At 54.1% G+C, this 23,067-nt stretch overlaps 8 protein-coding genes across 8 annotated transcripts; 3 read left to right on the top strand and 5 right to left on the bottom strand.

Moving 5' to 3' along the window:
* Positions 1 to 79: 79 nt before the first annotated feature.
* On the bottom strand, positions 80 to 424 carry CGGC5_v001860 (uncharacterized protein; the record flags this gene model as incomplete). Its single annotated transcript, XM_032024002.1, has 2 exons — positions 80 to 285; positions 364 to 424. The coding sequence occupies 2 exons, from the start codon at positions 422 to 424 to the stop codon at positions 80 to 82; spliced, it is 267 nt and encodes an 88-aa protein (XP_031879405.1).
* A 1,184-nt stretch (positions 425 to 1,608) lies between these two features.
* Positions 1,609 to 2,307, bottom strand: CGGC5_v001861 (uncharacterized protein; the record flags this gene model as incomplete). The annotated part of the gene is made up of 1 exon (XM_032024003.1): positions 1,609 to 2,307. One exon carries the CDS (start codon positions 2,305 to 2,307, stop codon positions 1,609 to 1,611), a length of 699 nt encoding a protein of 232 aa, XP_031879280.1.
* A 3,579-nt stretch (positions 2,308 to 5,886) lies between these two features.
* CGGC5_v001862 (uncharacterized protein) lies at positions 5,887 to 6,261 on the top strand (the record flags this gene model as incomplete). Its single annotated transcript, XM_032024004.1, has 3 exons — positions 5,887 to 6,003; positions 6,074 to 6,193; positions 6,253 to 6,261. The coding sequence occupies 3 exons, from the start codon at positions 5,887 to 5,889 to the stop codon at positions 6,259 to 6,261; spliced, it is 246 nt and encodes an 81-aa protein (XP_031879322.1).
* A 460-nt stretch (positions 6,262 to 6,721) lies between these two features.
* CGGC5_v001863 (uncharacterized protein) lies at positions 6,722 to 8,194 on the bottom strand (the record flags this gene model as incomplete). Its single annotated transcript, XM_032024005.2, has 1 exon — positions 6,722 to 8,194. The coding sequence occupies one exon, from the start codon at positions 8,192 to 8,194 to the stop codon at positions 6,722 to 6,724; it is 1,473 nt and encodes a 490-aa protein (XP_031879281.2).
* Positions 8,195 to 10,515: 2,321 nt separating this feature from the next.
* Positions 10,516 to 12,381, top strand: qutD-15 (Quinate permease; the record flags this gene model as incomplete). The annotated part of the gene is made up of 6 exons (XM_032024008.1): positions 10,516 to 10,616; positions 10,669 to 10,826; positions 10,876 to 10,980; positions 11,037 to 11,396; positions 11,451 to 12,216; positions 12,276 to 12,381. The coding sequence occupies 6 exons, from the start codon at positions 10,516 to 10,518 to the stop codon at positions 12,379 to 12,381; spliced, it is 1,596 nt and encodes a 531-aa protein (XP_031879400.1).
* Positions 12,382 to 13,102: 721 nt separating this feature from the next.
* On the bottom strand, positions 13,103 to 14,115 carry CGGC5_v001865 (putative 4-hydroxy-2-oxoglutarate aldolase; the record flags this gene model as incomplete). Its single annotated transcript, XM_032024010.1, has 2 exons — positions 13,103 to 13,920; positions 13,980 to 14,115. 2 exons carry the CDS (start codon positions 14,113 to 14,115, stop codon positions 13,103 to 13,105), a joined length of 954 nt encoding a protein of 317 aa, XP_031879301.1.
* Positions 14,116 to 14,948: 833 nt separating this feature from the next.
* CGGC5_v001866 (Transcriptional regulatory protein moc3) lies at positions 14,949 to 16,973 on the bottom strand (the record flags this gene model as incomplete). Its single annotated transcript, XM_032024011.1, has 3 exons — positions 14,949 to 16,382; positions 16,458 to 16,779; positions 16,879 to 16,973. 3 exons carry the CDS (start codon positions 16,971 to 16,973, stop codon positions 14,949 to 14,951), a joined length of 1,851 nt encoding a protein of 616 aa, XP_031879300.1.
* Positions 16,974 to 20,726: 3,753 nt separating this feature from the next.
* qutD-14 (Quinate permease) lies at positions 20,727 to 22,867 on the top strand (the record flags this gene model as incomplete). Its single annotated transcript, XM_032024012.1, has 7 exons — positions 20,727 to 20,832; positions 21,053 to 21,180; positions 21,234 to 21,912; positions 21,969 to 22,172; positions 22,226 to 22,312; positions 22,369 to 22,611; positions 22,689 to 22,867. The coding sequence occupies 7 exons, from the start codon at positions 20,727 to 20,729 to the stop codon at positions 22,865 to 22,867; spliced, it is 1,626 nt and encodes a 541-aa protein (XP_031879341.1).
* Positions 22,868 to 23,067: the final 200 nt, after the last annotated feature.

Genomic DNA, 23,067 nt, shown 5'->3' on the forward strand with positions numbered 1-23,067 from the left:
CTGATTAAACTACCAAGAGAGGTTCGTCCCCAAAACCCACTGCCCCAAAATTCTCGTTCAAGTCACTGACAGAGGCATTTTACAGGGTACCAGTTTGTCCGCCGGCAGTGCAAGTATCCACGGTCTGGCCCTGGTTGAGGACGGAGACCTCGTTGGGAGGAATTTCCTGAACGCAACGGCCGAAGCGGTCGCATTCGCCATCCTTGCTACCGACGCTGCATGCGGTTCCAACGTTGCCGAAGAGAGCGCTTCCCTTGCCGTCGATGAAGTTACGGGGAACAGATGCTATACGAAAGATCAGTGTCAGCGAGGGTTTGAACTTGCGCTAGGCTTGGAGTTGCGAGAAGACGGGAAGTTCCGTACCTGCGGCAGCGTGGCCCATGGCGAAGGCAGCAACGGTGAGGAAGACGGCGGTGATCTGCATGATGGCGGTTGTTGGAATGTTGAGTAACTCAAAAACGATGAGACGAGGGTATTAAAAGTAGATGCTCCGGGCACTAAGAGAATTGAAGAAATTGAAAACTAGTCTATTGCGATGAAAGGACTGATGAGTTGGATGATGGGCACAATGTTGATGGTGTTCTTCATGATGCTTTATATCTCCCATTTCACCAACACCTCGCCATCCTATATTCGCCCATTCTAAGCTTCAATTCTAGCTTATTTCTGCCCACTACGAGGGGGGCCGGGGTAGCGCACCTCCCTCAAACAGTCTGAGACGCGTGATGATCGTTACAGTGGGTGTCAGCTCGACGCCTAATAAGACGTCGCATTATGTGTGGGGTCGAACGCTGAAAGAAAGTTCGCTATCGGTAAATCATGGTGATCATCCCGCAAACTCTAGGCGACTTTAAACGCTCCCGCGGCAGATCACCGTGAAATCTTTCCCTCGTTCCGAACCTGCCTTTGTCCTATTTCATGAAGACATCGCTGGATTGCAGCAATCAACAGCCTCGGCCGCCGACATCGAGGGCCAAGACCTCGCAGTACATCCAATACGTAACAGCGTCCCATCCTGGACGTTCCGCTGCCACGACCGCACCGTCAACTGATCCGTGCCACCAAGCTGCCAGACGCCAGCTGGAGGCGAGAACACTGCTGACTCAGGCCCCTCCGGTGGGATTTACCTGGTAAGCAGGCAGCGAGACGGAGAAGCCTAGTGGTCGGTCATAAGCTTGCATCAAGGTGTTTCATGTCCCTTACAGCGACCTTGAAACATCAGACGATGGCCTTATTCTGCTCAGCTCTGACAGCTGCCATCCAATGGCACACTGCTTAAAATCATCCCGTCCCCACCCCGCGGCTCCCGTGGGATGGTGTCGCGTGTCTCAATCGGCAGCGTTACCGGCTGGGCTTTGTGTGGTTTGTGGCACTTGCGCGACGGGAGCGGGAAAGACTTCCGCCGTGGCCGTGATGGCGCACTCAAAGTCCGCTGGTGCCAGCTGGGGCCTAGCTGTGTTGTTTCACACAAGCGTAAAGTCTGTTTGAAGCAACCAAAGTAATGTCAAATAGGGAGAGATTGGGAACCTCGTTTTCTAGCATTGCACAAGAATCTCCTGTCTAACATTGAAAAGTACAACATGAAAAATCATGTTTCCACGTCCTTGCCTAGTGGTTGCGCTGGTTGTTGAGCCGAAGCTGCGGCTCATAATCTGTGACCGGACTTCGGTCAATCCTTAACCCATTCGCCAGCTTATAAAACTCTCGGATCCCATGCTTATCTGTCTCCTCGATAATGACAACCCCATTATACGACATGACCGAATCTTTGTTAGCCTCCATGAATTGTATTTGACCCCTTGAGTCTTCGTCAGCGAACTCGTGCCGAAGCCCAAAGACATGGCCAAGCTCGTGCAAGAGGGTGCTCTTGAGCGGGTAATTTTCCGAATTCTTCAGGCCCGTCCCATAAATCACAACATCCATGTCAGCTTGAAGTGGAAAGAAGGCGCTGGCAAGTAAACCGGGCTCGTCTGGTGGATTGTCCTGATAGACCAGGTTGAAATTGGCTGCCGCCTCATCCGTCGTCTGGGAAATGCTGACTCCGAACGAGAGATCATTCCAATCCTGGGCAGCTTGGTTCATAGTCTCTGCAGCGAGTTTAGCCCCATCCGCGGATGGGAATCCCTCGGACTTGAGAAACCACTTGAGCGCAGTAGAGGCTTTCCAACGTGGAATGATGGAGTCAAGTCCGACCTGGATGGCATCGAAGGGCGAGTCATTGTGAGAAGCCGGTGGAAACCCGTAGGTCGATGCGGTGCCTCTTTGAGTGATGCAGTGACGTTTCGGTCCTTCTCCAGAGTCGCCCATCTTGCTGGCGAGCGGGTTTGTTCGGCCTTGTCGTAGGCTTTCAACAGCTTCTTGGACACTGGTGCCGCAAAAGTCGTATCGGTTGGAGGATGACGAATCCAGTTTGAGACCTGAGATGGCTCGCCTTTTTGTAACTGCCGTTTGAGTCTGGAGATGTGATTCGCTTCGAGAAACTGACAATGTGTTTATGAGACTGCGATCCAGCGTACGCAATGAAGCGAATAATGACAATCGACAGCAGCGTGTATCTGGGGTTTATATAGAGATAGATTGCAAGTATTTGAGGCTAGCTTGTATTAGGGTGGCTAAGAGGGCCCGACTTTCGGCATTAACGTGAGTTGTTAGCACTCATTGATCACGAGCGAATTAGGCATCCGAGGAGGCGATCTCTGCAGTTCCTGCGGTTGGACACATGCATTGCAATCTCGAGCTAGCAGGCTGAATTCAGAATGATGAACGTCAAAAGTTCAGCCAGCCTTCGCAGTGATATGAATCAAAAGCAGCCGTCGGAGTCCGCTGAGGCCTGTCCCATGTCTCACAAAGAGGGAGCTGAACTGAGGATTAACAGAGTATTGGCGTTCAAACACATAGTGATTTGGCCCACCCATTGTATGTTCAGCTTTTTTGCGGCTGGCTGTCCTGAGTAAATGTCTTGCTTAGTGCGGGGTCGATGCATAATGATTCGCCGTCCAAAATGGTATTAAGACATCTCAAAAACTCTGTTTTGTCATGACCGATCATTTTGTAGAGTTCAAGAAAGCATATACTTGCGTTTTGGTTCCGGAGGCAAGTTCAGAATGGCTTGATTATGAGGCCAGCTGAAAGCTGAAGCCAGACCACGCCATCATACATGCGGTTGGCATCGATGTTTTCCAAGACCCTGAGACTACATTCTGAACCCTCCAAGCTACACCGACGGGTAGTAGCGGGAGTAGGGGAAACGACAGAACCAGGTACGGCTTTATGGCGGTGAAAACGTGATTGTCGTGTCTCGGATTGCTTTAATGTTTAGCTTCATCCCACGCACATCGGACAAGTACCTTCTCAGACATAAGCGATGTGAAGGTTCAATCAAGTAAATGAGCGTAGTGTAAACATGATAATTCACAGTATTCTTCGGTTTGGAGAAGACAGGGACAATAATCATAGCCAATGCCTATGAGCCCTATATCAAGTAACACTCATCAAGCTCATGCGTAGTGCAAGAACAATTGTGTCATTGACCGTTATGACTAGGCTTTTATGATTTTCTTATGAGCTTTGGCTCCTTCGAGAAATTCAGCGTTTCCTACGTAGACTTTGCAGGCTCCTAAGGACAGGGATAGCGTATGAAATAGCCGCCATTTTGATAAGTTGAGATCATTTGCTGCTCTCAAAAACTTCAGAATCTCGTTCCTCAGCATATTGTCGTCATATTAAGAATCCCTCTTGGATCCAGGGGGCTTTTCAAGCATGTATGATACATTCTTCCCCGAGTTGTGGCAGGCACATATTCAACAATATGCATCTTACCGACGGCTCCCTTGAGGAGTGGTAAGCCGGCAGGTGCTATCAGCGCCCGGCGTCATGACATCATCAAGTACTGCCTCAAAGATGGAACAGTGATCCCCAAGATCACCTGGGCATGCGGTGGTATTCCGCTGGCCGAGAGACATTACAGTCCGCAGATAGTGTGCTTACCGCACTGACTCGTTGTAGTGCGGCTGCATCCAATGAATAGTTGACTTATCCCCGAAAAAGGAAAATTGGAGCATCACGAGAGTCATACAGCAGACGCTAGCGTTATGGTTTGGGTTGATTCATTCGCTTCGTGGTATGTTTCCTTCCCACCTCCAGTATGTCGTGTACACTACGAAAACTTTATTCTCCAGACTGCCTTCTGTACGATATACGAGTAGGTGGACGATCCACTTTTCGGATATGTCGGCCTCCTTCGCAGAGAGCTATCGGCTGCCATAGATTAATTGTCCGGCGGGATAGTTGCTAATTGATGTTCTACCGGTTCTCAAATATTTTCTTTGAAAGTAAAGCACACGTTCACTCAAATGCTTCTATCGACGCAGAGCGCAGTATTCGTACCATCGGATCCCAGGTACCGTTTCAAGGATGGTACGGCGGTCCCCGATGGCGCTTGGACATGCGTACCACATACACCGGGATCTACCCGAATTCGGAGCTTCGGACGGACTCCGTCACTTCAGCTCACCTCTGGGCCGGGACAACAGACGAAAGGCGTTGATCACGGATGCGAGTCCCGAATTCCCGTCTTTGAGGACTTCTGAAGACGAAATAATCCAGGAAGTGTTACGCTAGCAGCATGCTGTGCCTCATGGCGGCCACGATACTCATCCAGTACCACTTCGAGGTCGATGAAGCTGGCGGAAGGACACTTACTTTGAACAACAGCACTCATTCCCATGCCAAATGTGAAAGTCCAGGCCGCAAGTAGTGGTCACCGAGTTTCGGACAGTTGCGGCAGAAGCCCCGAAGTGTAAGCCTCTACTGCGTGTTTTCCGCAGTTACGGATACGAGGTACGAGTAATCCGTTATTCTCGGCCGATTAATGATTTAGATGCAACACCTGTGATTATTTCCGGGCTGGCTGTGTGTTGCTAGGTTGTGAAACAGTGGGTTGCCGTGGGCCTCAGCTTCCTGTTCCGGCATAGCTCTTTTATTGGACATGGGGATCAAACATCGGCGTAATAATAGCAGCAAAAAGTATCCCATCGGCTCCCGACATGACGCCAGAAAGCCAAATTCTTCACAAGCTTCTAAGTAGATGCAAAATGATCAGAGTTGATTCTCAGAAAATAGAAGAAAGCACACGTCTTGTTCCCAGTGTTTTAAAGTATCCAACTGTCCTCCTCAGGAGCACGTGGTAGTACGGGGTGACGAACTCATCAGGGGCCGGTTAGCCGCAAGTTGCTGTAAAAGAGTAAATAGGGAAAGAGACGAGTGGATCTGCAGATCATGATGCCTTCCCATCCACCATGGTCCGCTTCTTAAGGTTGCGGTTTGTCCGATTGCCTGCCGTCTTGACATGCGCTCCTCCGGGATAGAACAAGGGTTGGGCAAGGCTTGACAGAACCTCAGCTGGGCTCAACTGGTGAGCAGGCGCTTCTTCGACCTTACCATTCAGTGTTCCGAAAGTCTTTAATGCCGGAAGGGAATCGAGTCTATCCACGACCTGGAGTAGCCTAGACTACAGTCTCCCGTTGATCTTTGGAATAGATAATGACAGTATCACCGTGTCTTGTGAATAGCTGCATGCCGCTACTGAGGAAAATATTCCAAGGGCATCTGCTCCAAGTCTCAGCCATATTGATTAGGGTGGGCATTGAATTGTAGTCTTGCGGTGAGTGGTCTCTGACTCGTCATAACCCCTACAGGCCTAACCAGGAGGAGACGCCCGTTATTCAATGCATTCAAGCGAGACCACCATGCTTGAGTCATGAGTTAAGATCTACAACATACATATACAAACCACCAAGAACTACTCATCTGTGCAGTCGTCACCAGTTGTAGCAACCAACCGCTCAGTCCTTCGTTTTTCAACTCTCGCTCACATACCTAGCCGTCATGAAGTTCGCTGCTGTCCTTTCCGTCGGCTCTCTCTTGCTTGGATCCGCAAATGCATGGTGGTGCACCTCTTACGGCAAGGAAGCGTACCATCTTAGCTGCAAGGCCTTGTACCCCGTATGTTTCTACAAGAACGTGGCGTACACCTGATGGAATCTGGATTTACTGACATATGGTTTCCTAATAGGACCGCAACACTTTCTGTTGTAGCGAGGCAGAGGGCGGTGACCGTCACACCTGGCGAGGCGACTGCTTAATGTCCTATGACGAAGGCTCCGCTTGCGGCGATGGCGGATTTGAGGGTTGCGTAAGTCAATGTGTCTTCTCAGATCCTAAGTCTGCAACATTACTGACGTTTTTGAACAGTGTTATTAGGAGTAGGCCAGGCGCATGTTCATGAAGCAATTGATCGAGCGGGGCAATATGTACATAAATGAGATACCAGCCAGACACAGGCCATCCCCGTTCAATCCACCATTTCGCTAGAGAGAATTCCGTTCCAGCGCGCGGCGGCAATCCATTCTTGAAAAATTCAGTGACTTTGATATCGTTCTCCAAGTAATAACGTGGTCTTGCTAGGATGCAGTCTTGCGCTCGGATCGGTCTCTATGATCTGCAACCTCCTTGAATACCTATCTTTTCAGTATGCCAAAAGCGGGTAGGCGCTGGCATTGATCGTGCTGCTCGATAAAAGATTGAAATCAATTTCCTTGTGTTGATGGAGTTCGATATGTCCCTCTCAAACGTCAATCAAAGATCAAGTCATTGAATGAATTCTTGGCAGGTACGTTGTTTTGGACATCGTAAGCATTGATGACCATCATTGCAACTACCACTACTCAATTGTGATTTTGACGTCGCGCTGAATGAAAGCAGCGCTCTCTGGCCCATCAGGGCTCTCGGTTTCGACCATTTCTTGTTCTCTTCCATCCAGCAGTTGAATGAAGTCGTGATATTCGTCTTTTTCTGGCTCTCCATCAAACGGAACGTCACTAAAATTCTTGACATAAAACAACCCAACCCGAGAAAAGCGACCACCTTCACCCATATTCTGGCCGCAAGCTCGGAGAACGAGGCCGTACATCACCAATTGCGGCACTCTTTCTTCTGCCACGTCTCGCGTATTATCATCGTTGATTCCGTGGCTCTCCACGTTCGTTTCGCGCCAGTTTCTGTCCTTGAATCGCTTCTGCCTTCTTTCAATGCCAGACGGTCCGCCAAAGACTGGCATCAAATAGACCTCACTGCTGGTCCCGTTTTCGTCCAAGGCGTCCATCCAGACCGGCAACCAAGGCATAACTGCACCCAAGCTAACACACTGAATATATTGAGTCTCGTGCTCATCTGAGTCCTTTTCGGCTTCATCATCTCTCAGAAGATGGGCACGCACAAGTGCGGTGCAAGCTAACGAAAGCAAGCCGTCGTTCACTTTGCCGAACAGATCCGGACCGGACGGTGTCGCCCATACGTCTAGTATGCTGATGTATTGCTTGATTCGCTTCGTATCAACCTCGACGGTTTGTGCCCAGACCAAAACGTGGCCATCGACTGCCATCCAGGACCAGGACGGGGCCCTCCAAGCCGGCCTTCTCCGACGTTCTGATTGAATCCCCCATGTGAGATCGGTGATAAGTGACTCCTTCCACATTCCTGCAAGGTATTGATGACCAGTGGCCTCTTGCTGGCGTCTAGCAATGCCAGACAACGCGGGCAATTTGTCCTCAGGCTCGGTGAGGTTAGCGCGAGAATACTGGGAGATAATCAGATCCCAATTCCAGGCTTGATCTTCGGGACAGACGAGATGTGACCTGAACTCGCCGGGAACCCCACACGGAAAGAACTCGGATCGAATGCCGGACCTGCATTCCCAGAAAATGCCCGTATGACCGAAGGAAATTGTACGGGCAGGAAGAAGCTTCTCCTGTAGTGTCCAGGCTCGAGTGGCCAAATGTGTGTTCTCAGAGGCTTCTTCGTGCACGCTGGAGCTATGAAAATTGCGGGCTAGGCTATAGTTGTGAGTGCTTACTCGAGCACAAAACCCTCCATTGTAGTGCTTGTAACGCTCTGGTCTCGAGAAAAAGCCCTGGTGGACATTGGTCGCGGAGGAAGCGGCGAGGTTGACATAGCTATTGCCGTAAACCGATCTCATGCGACTAGCCTCAGTGAACCAATCTTCGGGGTCATGCTGAAGTATGCAAAGAGCGTCGATCCAGATGTAGGACAGTCCTAGCTTCTTGGCCACTTGGATTGCATCTCGGAACGTCTGTGGTAGCTCCCTCACATAAATGCCGTCCAGGAACGACCCCATTGTGTTCCTAGTCAAGCACAAAAATGGATTGGTACCCCAACAATAGCTTAACGTGGCGTATTTCGGCATGATGTCGAAGATTGCGGTGCGCACGACTCTGACAACATCGCGGTCGAACGAAACCAGCCTTGAAGGTCGTTCATACTCTTTTTTATGTACACACGTGTCATGAAAGTTGTCGCATTCATGCAACCACATTCTAGCCAGTTCGTAGACGTTGCTGTCTTCTTTATGCTGCCATGAACTTTCTGTGTACATCATTAGTGTCCGCGCGTAGGAATGCCTAGGTAGGGATAATTATAGTGGTATTGTGCGAGAAATCATGACCTTACGTAAGGGTTCCGTCACATCAGAAAAGAACTTGACAGCTGAACCGCCACGACTGGTGCAAATCGTAGCCTGTTTCCCTGGCAGATTTAGCCACATGATGTGCGACTGAAGAGGACCCTCGCCCCAAGCCTCTACGGTCAAGGAACTGGAGCCATCGTGACCAAAGGCTCTAAGCCGAGATTCGATCTTCTGAAAGGCATCGAGTAGTTGCCTGTAGACTAATCTGGAATGGAGGAAGGCACAAAATTTGCATCCAGCGATGGTTGCTGCTTCGATCTCGCAAACGCTGCTGAAGGAGCGTCCATTGGCCAAAGCCCACTGTGTGGTTGATATGTCTGGCCAGTGTTGCAAAAATTGTCGACATTTCCCGCAAATCCGTCGATGATGTTCATCGCTGACACCAGCTTCTGTATCTCATGTTTGTATTTTTGAGGATCAATCTTGTCCTCCTCGACTTCTTTGACAAGATGGGAATAAGCGTCGACATCGTCGCCATTAGCTGCGAGGTATCTCTCAGCCCAAGTCCCAGGTGCTAGGTCATTGGTCGTGGCGATGGTTTCGTCGCAGGAGGCGGAGGATTCTGGAGTACTACGATCCATCTCGTTTGGTGAGCTGGCGATAGGTTGATAGATAGCTTGTAGTTCACGAGTTGAAGGGGCATTTAAGTTATGCCAGCCTGATCAGTTTAATGAAGATGCAGTAAGCACTTGGCGACCGAGCGTGTCATTGATTGATTGGCTACCTTCCTCCATAGAACGCAGAAAAGTGAAATACGACATGACATTATAGACCAATAAAAGTCATGCTGGAAGTGTGATATGCGATTGAAGTGCGATTTATCAAAAACCTCATCATCAAACTCGGAGTGCAGCAACCCCAATATTGAACATAACCAAGTAGGCCAGTTATACTTAGGCCCGCATTAGATGACCTAATCTCTTATCAGGAGGCATACACTATCCCAATTACAGACGGGAACATGACTGCGACGGTTCAGATGTCTTGCTGGGAAGAGATGGCTAAGCCACAAGCTCCAACCGTACTCAAGCCATATCTCAGCCACCTCCAGCCACGGATCAGCCACATTAAGGGCCTTCGAGCATTTTGAATTGTGAGCATCTGCCTCTTGAAGCCACTCAATAGCTGATGTGTCTTCAAAGGCATACTTTATGAGAAACCGGTGCTTTCCCCGCAACAGCCTTCAAACAGAGAAGAGATTTCTAAACAGTAACTCTTCCAGCAAACGTCATCGGTTCATCTCACGTGTCTTGGCCAATTCTTGATTGCCTCTCCTCAGACCCGAGGATCCGGTTCGCCTTTCCCACGTGCGAAGTGGAGATGCCTCGCCGGTAGTTCGCGTCGGGTCGCGTCGGGTCGCATGTCGGAAGCGCCGTCACACCCGTGGAATCATCGTCAGTCCAGCGCAGTGGGGCCGCGCATAACATCAGCGCAATCACCTGACATTGATCGTGGCTGAAATCCCTTTCGACAACTTGTAGTTGCTGATGAAACTTGCTGGCAGAGTCAGGAGTCAGCACTAACAACGACTACCTCGGTCCAAGACCGCTTTGTGCCAGACCTTAGCTCCAGGCAAAGACCCACTGAATCGGCTGCAAAAACCCGTTCGTGGCATCGTCGACGGACGACTTCCGAAGGCCGGTCCCTGGGATTCTGGGCTGTCAGTTGGCCATGGCGGCCACTGACGCGAGTCAAACCCACCCCCAAATTTATCGTTGGCGCCGTCCGACGCGACCTGGGAGACAACTCCAAAGTCCTCCATGTTTTCTCCACCCGAGTACCCCGTGGGGATGGGATCCGACGGGTTACGTCGGACGGAGGGCAGGATAAATACTCTTTGACAGCCAAACTGCCCCCGGAAAAGGTGTGATCCCCGTGCGTGTTGAAGTCTAGATAATCAATCGGACGGCTCCCAACGTCTTTGGCAAATCTCACACCCTCCTCGCACTCGACGGAACCGCAGCAACGCAATCATGGGTGGTTTCAAGGCTGTCGAGGATCGGCCGACCCCGAAGGAGGTCTACAACTGGCGTCTCTACATTGAGGCGTCCATCATCGCAACCGGATCTTTGCTGTATGATATGCCGAGGCCTTGTTCAAAAAGCTGCATCACTGACAGTTCTCAGGTTCGGTTACGACTCTGCCTTCATCGGAACCACGATCGCACGAACTGGTTTCAAGAGAGACTTTGGGATCACCTCGGAGAACTCCAATAACATCTCGAGTAATATCACCTCGGCGTTCCAGGCTGGCGCTCTCGGCGGCGCGTTGCTCTGCTTCTTCAGTATGATGACATCCTTCTAGCCAAACAGACAAGAGCTGACATGTCCCAGTCACTGAGCGCCTGGGCAGAAAATGGACTCTGCAGGCCAACGTCGTCATCTTCCTCGTCGGCGCCATTCTCATGGTTGCCGCGACAAATCAGCTCTCTTACATCTGTACGTTAATACTTACACCCGTTCTCTTTTAACAGTGACTAACATTATGAGTTCAGATGCGGGTCGCGCGCTGACGGGCATCGGATGCGGTGGCATCACGGCCACCGTCCCCTCCTACATCGGTGAACTCTCGATCCCCTCGATCCGCGGCATCCTCACCGGTCTCTTCGAAGTTGCCTACCAGGTCGGTTCCGTCATCGGCTTCTGGATCAACTACGGCATCACTCAGAACATCAACCCCAACTCAGCGACCAGTTGGAGAATCCCGATGGCTTTCCAGCTTGTACCTTCCGGCATCCTCTTCATCGGCTGCTTCTTCATCCACGAGAGTCCCCTTTGGTTGATGCGCAAGGGCAAGACTGAGCAGGCGCACAAGGTTCTCGAGTCGATCAGACATCTTCCCATCGATCACAAGTGTAAGTCCCTTTATCCCAGATCCCGAACCAACTGCTGACTGAGTCGATGCACAGACATGCAAGAAGAGGTCGACATGCTCCAAAAGAAGATGGATGAAGAAGCCGCCGTCGCCAGCGCCTACGGCACCGGCCAATGGGCCTACTTCCGCGGCGTCGCAAGCACGCTCTGCCGCAAGGGCATGTGGAACCGCCTCGTCCTCGTCTTCTGCGCCTTCGCCCTCAACAACCTCTCCGGTGCCGCCGCCATCAATTACTACTCCCCGACCCTCTTCGCTTCCATCGGCATCACCGACGTCGCGCTCTACACCGGCATCTACGGCCTCATCAAGGCCATCGCCTCCATCATCTACTTCATCTTCCTCATCGACCTGCTCGGCCGCCGCTGGCCCGCCATCATCTCGTCCTTCGTCTGCTCGCTCTGCCTCTGGGTCGTCGGCGCGTACGTCAAGATCGGCCACCCGGCGGACATCATCGCCGCCGGGAAGGAGCTCTCCGCGTCGACTGCGGCGGGCGGCAGGGCCGCCACAGGCATGATCATGATCTACTCCATCTGCTGGTCGTTCGGGCTCAACGGTATTCCATGGATCGTCTCAGCTGAGATCTTCCCCGGTGCGCTGCGCAACTTCACCGGAACGTATGCCGCCCTCGTCGTCTGGGCTACGCAGTTTGCTATCACGAAGGCGCTTCCGTACATCTTCAGCTCGTTCGGCTACGCGACGTGGTTCTTCTTCGCCGCGTGGATGATTGTGGCGACCTTGTGGGCCTTCTTCTTCCTGCCTGAGACCAAGGGTCTCACCATGGACCAGATGGATGTCATCTTGTACGTTTGTTCTTTTCCCTCTAAAGCCAGCCCGTTTTTACTGACTCCTTTCCCCGCAGTGGCTACGCACACGACGCCCGTCCGGAACCATCGACCAAGGTCGTCGACACTGCTTTCGACGATATCGACAAGGCGAAGCGAAGTGAGCACACCGAAGATGTGTAGATCTCTGTTGGATGATTAGGATTTGTAATGCCGGTTTATGGCTGAGACATGAGGCCCGAACAATGATGGGAGGAAAGTGTGTTTAATAATGAGATACCACAATGTTGAAATAAGCCGCATCAGGAGCTATTTAATTCGACATGTCATGACAAGAACTGAGGAAGTTCTCGTTTGCTGTGCGCAGCTTCCCTCATCCGATTGAAAAAGCTTAGACGATGGTCGCATTGGCTTCATTGAATCTCCTTGGCACCACAATCAAGCCCAAGGCGCACGCAGTGAGGCTGAATGTTACAAGTTTAGTCCACGGTCACCACATCCACAACAGGCCTAAGAATCGTAAACATCAGGCTGATGAGTAAATCTCCAGCCGAAATACTTGATCCATCGTCGAATGTGAATCCGAATCATGGATACAAGAAGTATTGGTGGTTCTGTTTCTAAGTTGAATCCTACAACCAGGCCTCCTGAGACAGCACGACCCAGACAGACAAGGCCAGACAACAGATGAAGGGAAACCCAGTCACCACCCTCCCGGCAGGGCCACTCACAAAGCTAAGCCCAATCAGAACCAAAGGCAATCACAGAAGTCTCCGAACCCAGGAGCATTGTTTCATAGCAGCGTCTATTCATTATCTCTTTTCTGTTCATCTACAAGTGATTTCAAAGTATCCCAAAAACGCCATTTCATGCCATTATTTTCCTTCCCTCTTGTCTTTCAATTTCAAGCACGGGCGTTGATCTTGGCCTCCTCCTCCGCCAATGGCGCAACCAGGCCCGCGATCCATGCCTGCTTCTCCGCGTCGGTGTACTGCGGGTACGGCCGTCTGCAGTGGCAGCTCGCAAGCGGGTAGCCCAGAGACTTGGCCACAACCCACTTAGTACCATTAATCCCGCCCTTGCCAAACGCCCACTCCATCTGCGCAAGCTTCAACTGCGCCGCCGTCGCCTCCTGCAGCTTGCCCGCGTTGTACAGATCGAAGATCTCGATGCAGTACTTGGGGTACAGGTTCGCGACACCGGTAATCGTACCCGTGCTGCCGACGGCCATCGCGGGGACGAGCCAGTCGCTCTGGCCCGCGAGCGCGAAGAACTCGCTCGGGTCGAACTCGGCGCGCACGCGCGCGACCTTGGCGATGCCGCCGCAGGTGAGCTTGACGCCGACGATGTTGGGGTGCTTGCCGAGGCGGGAGAGCATGTCCGAGTTGACGTCGAGGCCGGCGGCGACGCCCGGGAAGTTGTAGATGATGATGGGGACCGGGGACGCGGCGGCGAGCTCCTCGAAGAAGCCGACGATGGCGGCCTCGTTCATGGCGAAGTGGAAGTAGGAGGGGACGAGGACGAGGGCGTAGTCGGCGCCGGCGGCCTTGGCGAGGTGCGTCTCGGCGATGACGGCGCGCGTGGACTGGCCGCCGCAGCCGAGGGTGATTGTGAGGTCGGGGAGGCCGGCGGCGACGGCGATTTCGCGCGTCTTCTGGACGAGGGCGGTCTTTTCGTCGGCGGTCAGGGTGACTGCCTCGCCGTTGGTTCCGGCCAGGACGACTGCGGGCTGTTAGAGATGTGGCTCCATGGTGAGAGAGCGGGGGATGGAGGTGACTTACCGCCGTGGAGGCCAGACTTGACGAGGAACTCAAGGTGCTTGGTCTGGACGGCCCAGTCGATCTCCTGGTTGGAGTCGTCGGCGAACCAGGTCAAGCTGGGGACGTGGATGCCGGGGGGGAAGGACTTGGCGGCCATTGTGGAAGATTGGATAGACGAGCAAGGGTGGAGATGATGGGGAATGAATCAAAACTTGGCCGAAAAAGAAACGGAATTTGCAGGATCGTTAGCAGAGCAGAAGAAGTTTTTGCAGAATTGGCTGGAGATGCTCGATACAAGTACGCGTCAAGCTCCGTTACTCGGGGGCACTTGACCCCTCCAACCCCGCGCGCCTTCGTGTCACCATCGCGGGGCTCTCAAAAAAGTGGACGACTTTCCGACAAGCCGACAATTCGTTTTTCCCCACGGGCATGACCCGATCGAATTGAGCGAGGGTCGCGTGGAGCGTGGAGGCGGCAGAAGTTGGTCTGGGGCCACAACATGGCCTGAGAACTACTCCGCCATTTCAAACACCCTTGCTGCCATCGGTCATCTGCCCGGACAAGTTTGAGACCGTCCAATTCATGGTGTCGGATGCCGCCTGGGCACGGCCACTGAGTAAAGTACCCGAGGCAGTGGATCCATCGCGGGGCCGGAGTGGATCTTCCGATCGGCATCGCGTCGGGTACCTGGGCTAGCGTCCGAGGGGATCACAACGACGGAACCGACGCGGCGAGGCGGAAGAACACGAGGAATCGTCACCGTCGCGTGCCTAGGAATGAGCTTGGGGAAAGCAATCGAGAGAATACAGACAGATGCAGTGATCAAAACAAACAATGCATACGTAGAAACAGCATACTGGGTATCTAACAGAAGATAACTAATGTCCACTCCGGCTGGGCTCTTCTTGCGTGCTCCCATTCCTTTATCTCGCAGTGCACCATGATCTCCTCCTTTTCGCCGTAAAAGGGCCGATTCCAGTGAACTCCCCCTCAAACAATCGCGAAGCAAGAGTTAAAAATGGCATGCATCACCGATCGAATATCAACCCGCACCTTCTCGCTGTCCTGCCTCGCCTGCACCTCCTCCAGCACCTGCGCCGTGATCTTGGCATTCCCGGCCACCTTCTCCATTCGCAGGATCTGCGTCTTGATCCACAGCCTCTCCGCCGGATCCTGCTCCTCGGAGCCCAGCATCAGCAGCGGCCACAGCATGTTCACCGGGAGCGAGTTGTCCGCGTCCAGCGAGTCCACCAGCAGCCGCGCCAGCCGCCGGATCTGGCTCAGCGCCTCCTGCGCCTCCTTGGTCAGCGGAAACGTCTTGTACGCCACCCGGTGCAGGTGCACCTTGCTGGCGTGGTAGTTGGCGAGGTATGTCCGGAACGCGCGCGTGATCACGAAGGCGAGGTGCGCGGAGACATGCGGCTCCGTGAGCTTGCCGGCCACCGCGTAGTCCATCAGCGGCGGCCGCTGCTCGTACAGCGTTCGTAGGTCCGCGGCGATAGCCGCGCCGATGTTCATGACCTCCGTCTCGTCCTCGACGGTGCCGCGCGAGCGGTGCCACGGGTCGATCTTTGATATGCGGCCCATGAAGCTCTGCACCTTCTGGAAGAAGACGATGCCGGGCTGGTACATCACCTGGAAGAGCACGTCCTCGATGTCGCCCTCGGCCAGGTCTTCCTTGGACGAGTCGGCGACGCCGCCGTCGAAGCTGGCCGGTGATGCCTCCACCAGCAAGAGCTCGTCATCCTTGGACAAGAGGAGACCTTGGCCGCCAGCTGAAACGGCGCGGGCGTCGAGGAGGCGCATCCACTGCAGGAACTGCTTCTCGATAGCCGCAAAGCTGCTCTTCTCGCCCTGCTGGAAGAGCCCGTACGCTCGCTTCAGAAACGAATCCGCCGCCTTGATGGAGCCGCGCAGTATGTCGACGTAGCTTAGGAAGAAGAGCGTCGCGAGCAGGTGCTCTCGCCGGGAGCTGCGGCTGTCGTCTCGCGGGGATGAGTCTTCGCCGTACGCCGCGACCTCGGCGACGGCCTTCTGGTAGTGGTCCTCGGGACTGGCGAGCCAGGCGCCCTCGCGGCGCGAGAGCATGAGGTTGGAGAAGGCAAGGACGGCCCACTTGACCATCTGCGAGGCGCCGGCCATGTCGACGACGACCTGGCGGATGGCGAGCCACTTCTTCTGGGTCTCGACCTCGGCGAGGATGGGCGGGACCACGACGCGGCTGAAGTAGTCCATGAGCCTGTCGTCCTCGGTCGGCACCTGCAGGGCCATGGTCTGCTGCTCCGACTGGCTGCTGGCGTCGGGGATGGGCGACGGGTCCGGGAGGTCGTCTATGGTGGTCCGGTCCGGGAAGGTGAGATCGGGAGGGCTGCTTATGAGCGCTGTTGGTCTGCCGATCACTGGCTGGGCAGCATATTGGGCTCGCTGTGATGGTTCAGTGACATGTTTCGTTAAGTGTCGAGTGATCCTCATCCAGAGTGAGACGTGAAGTGAACTTACAAGAACCTGGCCATCAAGGCTCATCTGCTGCCCCGGCTCGGGAACCTGCTGCCAGACATCGCCAGTGTCCCACATGAAGCTGGCGTAGTCGAAGATCTCGTCGACGGCCTGCATGGGCTGGAACATGGACGCCGCGGGCGAGACGGAGGCATCGGTGGCGTGGGACCGCATGGCCGGGCTGCGGGCGCCGGCAGGGACGGCGGCGGCCAGGGTTGCGTGTGCGGCGGTGCTGTTGGACTGCGGCCGCCACTTGCATTCCAGATTCAAGCGCTCGCAATGGCTGCATCGGGGCCGCGACTCATCGCATTTCACTTTGCGGCGTCTATGGGGGGTTGGTTGATGCGACGTTAGCAAGGGGTGGTGGATGGAAAGTTTCCAAGTAATCCCACAAGTAGAGATGTGTGGTGACAGGAGTACTCACTTGCAGGTCAAGCACCCTTCCCGGGACCTCACTGATCTTCTCGGTGGTCGGGAGTAACTTGGCAGAGCCGAGGACGGCCCGCTAGTCTCCTGCATGCTTGGAATTGCGGTCGTCGCGGGCGGGCTCCTCGTTGGCGGCGACGGCGGACATTCTCTTTTCCCTCTTCCTCCTCAGTCCCACAGCCCGTTGGATCAACTGAGGTGTTGCCTTCCTACCTCCCTCGGGCCTGCGTCTCTTCTCAGTGCTCACAGCGCCGGTTCAAAGTCAAATTCTGTCTGGTAGGTAGGCAGTGTAGGTAGTGTGAGGTAGTTCAGTGGGTGAAGCAAGGCAACAAAGCTGGGGAAAGGAGCGCGGGGGAGGATGGAGGCGGGACCATTCCATTCGATGTTTTCCGCCGGTTCCCCCTTTCGGTGGGCGCCCCCTCTCTCCGAACCAGACTCCATGATGTGGGGATGAACTGCGGAGAGCGAAAATTTTCAGGGGGCCCTTTTTGGGGTTTGCGGTAAGTGTGCACTGACTCGCGGGCGTGCCCCCGCGCCGGAGGTTCCTTGAAGCAGGTTAGTCATGCCAATTGAACTGGCCGGGGGTTTGTCATCCATCGCACCGCCACATGCCACACTTTGAACAACCTACTTGTTCATGAAAGAAGTCGATGCAGGAGTCAATGAAAATAGCCATTTCTCACGATTGGTGGCACAGATGTTGGCTAGCTTGACATAATTCGGCGACACATCCCGAGGGTCCTTGGGGCATCCTCTGACACAAAGTCAAGCAAGAGTTGACAACGTCTCACGAGATCTGCATTTGTTTGCTGTATGGCTGCAAAATGCAGCCATTTTTACAAACAACCACACTCCATCGGTGAACCTCCGTAGGTAAGTGACACAGGAGGCTTACCCCAACTGTCCAACACCATCTTGATCAGACCCTGGCCTTCGCTTCGTCGCCAAGGCAATCCTCCGCACCTGGGATTACGGCAGTGGCGTTTCTCAGGTGCGCGTGATGATCTCTCTTCGCAGCTTCTTCACAGTGAGGAATCGTTACCTTCCTCCCGGAGCGAATCGCAATTGTGGTATTCTTGTTGCTATTTGTCCTGATTCTGTCACCGAAGATGGGTTTACTCTGATTGGTCCTGAGGGGAACATCGCTTTTCAAACTTGATCTCTACCCCAGAGCGTTTCGGGCGTCTTGAGTATGATATTCGTACCGAAGTCAAGAAAGTCGTGTGCGGGCGTACTTGTGCTGGTGGGCAGCTTCCCCTTAGCCAAATCGGTGGACATTTCCGGAGAGGAGCTCCACAAATCCGGCGTGCATCTGGCCTCCGAAAATCAGAATTGGCTTCCGAGACGGACCGCCGTCTCCGCCTGAGAACCCCCGGAAATGTGGACCCTAGCAGATCAAATGATGCCGTGTATTTGCTCGCAACGCTCTGAGCTGCTCCTGCCCACTGGAGCAACTTCGGTTACTCTATCCCTCAATAGTGGAACTTCTTTCTGTTTGATTCAGAAAATAGTTATTTTGAGCCAATTCGCACGATCTTCGGCGGGAAGATGGCAGAGGAGCATGCTGCGGTCCAACGGAAAAGCAGCCCCCACGAACCGTCGCAAATCCGTGCCAAGTCGCCAAGTCACGCTTGTAAGTGAGGGGGAACCAACCCCAGACCGGGGGTGGCTGAGCACACTGTCTGCAATGAAAATCAAGAGGGAAACACACTTAACTGATGGCATCCGACAGTCTGGCAGGAATAACCGATGCAACATAAGAACCGCCAGTCAAGGTCACAATTCGCCAGACGACATGTCAAGTGATTGTGGCTCCGGGGTAAGGGAGCCCAAAGAACCTGGGGTCACGGTGGTATTGATTGGTGCAACAGGAAGCTTGAATCCACCATGGCGGTTAGCGAGGAGGTTCAAAAAGCCCTGCATGCCCGCCGCAAGCCAGATCTGAACGAGATGGAAAGCAGCCAAGAGAACACCAAGACAGCGCCATCACCAGCTTTGGGATCCTCCGCCGAGGTGTTCGGGATTCATGATAGGTTGTGGAGAGCCGCGTTCTTGACAGCGCAGCGGCGTCGCGTGGTCTCGGAAGTCAAACTTGACTACCGAGGAGGGAGGTTGGGGCGGGACGGATCCAGGCCCCGGGGGATGCATGCCCCCGGCGCTGGGCCAACCCCGGCTTCCGCTCGCGGCCCTGCTGTCGCGCCCGCACACCTCTCATCCGACGTCGAGCCAGAACCGAGAACCGACCACTTCTTGTCACCATCTCGCACCCCCGAAAGCTGCCTCCCGAATCCTTGGACCCGGACGCCCGTGAAGGTCACGCTCGGGAATCACACCTCAGATTTGAGATCCGGGCGTTGGGAATCTTGAGTGAGTGCGCGCCCGACGTCTGAAGTCCCCGAGTTCCTCCGGCGCTTTTCGTCTCGGCGTTCCATCGCGGTTTAGCGCTGCCATCAGCCTGCATCCCACGATCTACGAATTCGATTGAAGCTCAACGACAGGACATATATCTGGTCTCCGTCCCATGCAGAAGACAACGCGCGGGTTCTACTTTTGCGACATATTCTCGACGCCGCCAGAATCGGTGACTAAACATTTTCTCTCAGTGCGAAACCTCTGCATTTCCGCGGATGTGCTTTTCATTTCCTCGTAAAACATTGCTTCTCACTGACACCTCAACGTATGTTTTGTGAGAGATCTCGGTCTTGGCTCCCCCGCCACCATCCGTGCGAATCGCCTCTCAGAACTCCATGAGCGATCGCTCTCGGATTTCTGGTCAAGTCTTCTGCAAATCTCGTAAAATGGGGCTGTGCAGTCCCAGATGTTACGGAACCGTGACTTGGCGCTTCATCTGTTGACAGCGGCGAATAATGGTGCATGGTGCAGTGTCCGTGGAGATAACGTCCACGAGGCCCAAGCGAGTCCGCGCTTCGGGACGTGAAAATAACCTTCTGTCTTGTCGAACTCTATTTTCTAGGCCCCCCCCCCCCCCCCCCCCCCCCCCCCCCCTGCTCTCTAGTGAATTCAGACGAAGTTCTGCAGGCCGTTGGGGTTCTCGACAATATTCTTGCTGGATCAAAAGTTTCCTGATTATCAAAAACAGCACTACGATGCTTTTTAGGTATTTAATTCTCAAACCATGAATAGATCATTTCAATATTGTGGCGCGGTGCAAGCCTCCACAAATTGGATATGGCTCGGCTCAAAAGGTAAAAGATGAATTCAGACGAAATAAAACGGATGTCTGCTTCCCTCCCTCCCCCCTCTCGTCTTCCTCGGCGTTCTTCTTGGCTGATCCACACATCTGCTGACGCCAAGTCTGCGGAGGTATGTGTCTGCCAACCCAACTGTGCAGGGGTCTAATTGCCAACATGATTGTTTGGTTGGAAGCACCTCTCTTCTCATTCTTCTCTCCATTTCTCCCCTCTTGCTTGCCACCAGCTGCAGTGCGCCCAATTTGGGTGGATGTCCTCTGCCCTACCAACGGCAGGTTTTAACGACCAGGCCATGCACCCAGTTTTTTCCCCATGGGGGTCATCGCGGGGTAGACGACGCTGATCCTGATCATTCCACAACAATGTCGCAAAACATGTCCTTTCATTCGACGGAGCGCACTTCAAGCTTATTTTGGGTGGGCACGTCGCAGTTGGCATAGATAAAGCTTGCGTCCCCTCCACCCCGCCGTCCGTGGGTTCGGGTCCCTTTCGTGTTCAGTTGCGCAACCACGTTCCATGTTTCTGGGGGCTTGCCGAGTCTTCTCTTCCTTACGTACTTCTGCTGCCAAACGAGACCCACGAAACCAGCTGTTCTCGCGCCGCTTCCGCGCCACTTGCGCCTCAATCGCCCAACATGGGCTTCTTCAGCACCCACGCGGCAGGGACGCTTGATCCCCCCGAGGTGCGCAACTGGCGCATCCACCTGATTGCGCTCGTTGCCAGCATGTCGGCTCTAGCTAGTATGTCATCGATATCCCTTTTCTTTCAGATTGCGGACAACCTGCGTCGCGCTGTTCTGGAACACTTCAGCTCTGCGCCTCTTGCCTGAGATAAGGTTTGAGGCTTGCGACCGGCCCGCGCCGCCGCGTTTCGGGAGCCAGGCTGGCAGATGTGGATCATTCGGAGCCGAAACACGGCGTTCATCGGACCCTTGGACAAATGACTAACTCCAGATTCCAGTGGGATACGACACGGCCGTCATCGGCGGAACCATGGCGCTGGACTCCTTCCGCCGCGATTTCCACCTCGACGAGGTCAGCACCACCGCAAGAGATACTATCCAAGGCAACATCGTTTCGACTTTCCAGGTACGCAATACCATGTCTCATCCTGAAGACCTCAAGCTAATCGCTACCCCCAGGCCGGCTGCTTCTTCGGCGCCCTCCTCACATTCCCCATCGCCGAGAAATTCGGCCGCCGCAAAACCGTCATGCTCGCCGGCACCGTCTTCCTCCTCGGTGGCACCCTCATGACCGCCGCCCGCGGCTCCCTCAACATGATCTACGCCGGCCGCGCCATCGCGGGCCTCGGCATCGGCGCCTCCTCGCTCACCGTCCCCGTCTACATCGCCGAGACCGCGCCGCCCTCCATCCGCGGCCGCCTCGTCGGCATCTTCGAGATCGCCTCCCAGGGCGGCGGCATGCTCGGCTTCTGGATCAACTACGCCACCGACCGCACCATCAACGTCAACAACCACGCACAGTGGGTCGTTCCGCTCGGCATCCAGCTCGTGCCCGGGCTGGGGCTCGCACTCGGCATGATCTGGTGTCCCGAGTCCCCGCGCTGGCTGGCAAGAGGTGACCATTTTGACGCTGCGGAGAGGATTCTGGTGAAGCTGAGGGGCTTGCCTGCGGACCACGAGTACATCCGCCGCGAGATGAATGATATCCGCACGCAGGTTGAGCAGCGCACGAATAACCGCTTGACGAAGAAGCAGATGTTCCAGAAGTTGTTCCAGAAGGGCATTCGCAACAGAATGGGTCTCGGAATGGCGCTGATGTTCCTGCAAAGTTTCACCGGAGTCAACATTATTACCTACTGTAAGTGTCCTCGAAGTCGTTACCTCAAAATTCATCCTCTGATGCGTACGTTACAGACGCCCCTCGCATCTTTGAAAGTCTTGGTATCACGGGAACCTCGACAAAGCTCTTCTCCACCGGTTTCTACGGGATTGCAAAGACTTTTGGCATGTTCCTGTTCACTTTCTGGGTTGCTGAGCGGGTTGGTCGACGGAAAGGTCTCATCTGGGGCTCGGCACTTGGCTGCATTCCGATGTGGTACATCGGTGGATACGTCATGCGTAAGTTCACAATGGTTTTATAGGATCTTCATGAAGCTGACTTGCCTCTCCAGGCGCGGATCCCGCCGCCAGAGCGGCTGCTGGAGTCATCATCCGGGATGGCTGGTCATATTTGGCCATGGTTTGCGTGTACATCAACGGTAAGACTTTGCGCATTCCGCATCTTGTCCCTTGAGTTCGCTGACGCATCTCACAGGTGTCATCATCTGCGCCACCTGGCAAGGTATCACCTGGCTTTACGCCTCGGAAGTGCAAACTCTGGAGATCAGGATGCTTGCAGTCTCAATCACTACCGCCACAACCTGGCTCGGTTCCTTCATCATCGCGCGCTCCACGCCGTACATGATCTCGGACTTGGGCTACGGCGCCTACTTCTTCTTCAGCAGCATTCTCATGCTCATGGGCATCTGGGCCTTCTTCTTCGTCCCGGAGACCAAGGGTGCGTTTTCACTCCCTCTTTCACTTTTGTCTTATATTCCGTCGCTGTTGCTTTGTCACTGAGACCAAATACCATAGGTTTGACCCTCGAAGACATGGACGCCCTCTTCATGCAACCCACGCACAAGACCGTGTGGGTACAAATGCGCGGACGCGACGTCGTCACGGCCGGGCGCGCGAGATCCCCGAGCATCACCGACGAAAAGCTCGAGGCCAACATCGAGGCGGCGCAGATTGAGGAGCGCACCAAGTCATGAGACTTGTGGACGCCTTGGTGCGGCCTGACAACCGGAGTCGAGGCGTATTCAATGCTGCTTACCTTTCTGTCAACCCTTGTTTCGAATTGTATCCGCAAATCCGGGGTGATACATTGAGTTGAGGTGTCCTTGAGCGGTGGATGAGGAGAGAAGATTGGGTTTGGGCTGAGGGAGAGAATGTCAACATGAGACTGTGAAAT

The sequence above is a fragment of the Colletotrichum fructicola genome (assembly GCF_000319635.2).
Source record: "Colletotrichum fructicola Nara gc5 chromosome Unknown KSG_Nara_v1_contig01, whole genome shotgun sequence".
Taxonomy (NCBI): domain Eukaryota; kingdom Fungi; phylum Ascomycota; class Sordariomycetes; order Glomerellales; family Glomerellaceae; genus Colletotrichum; species Colletotrichum fructicola.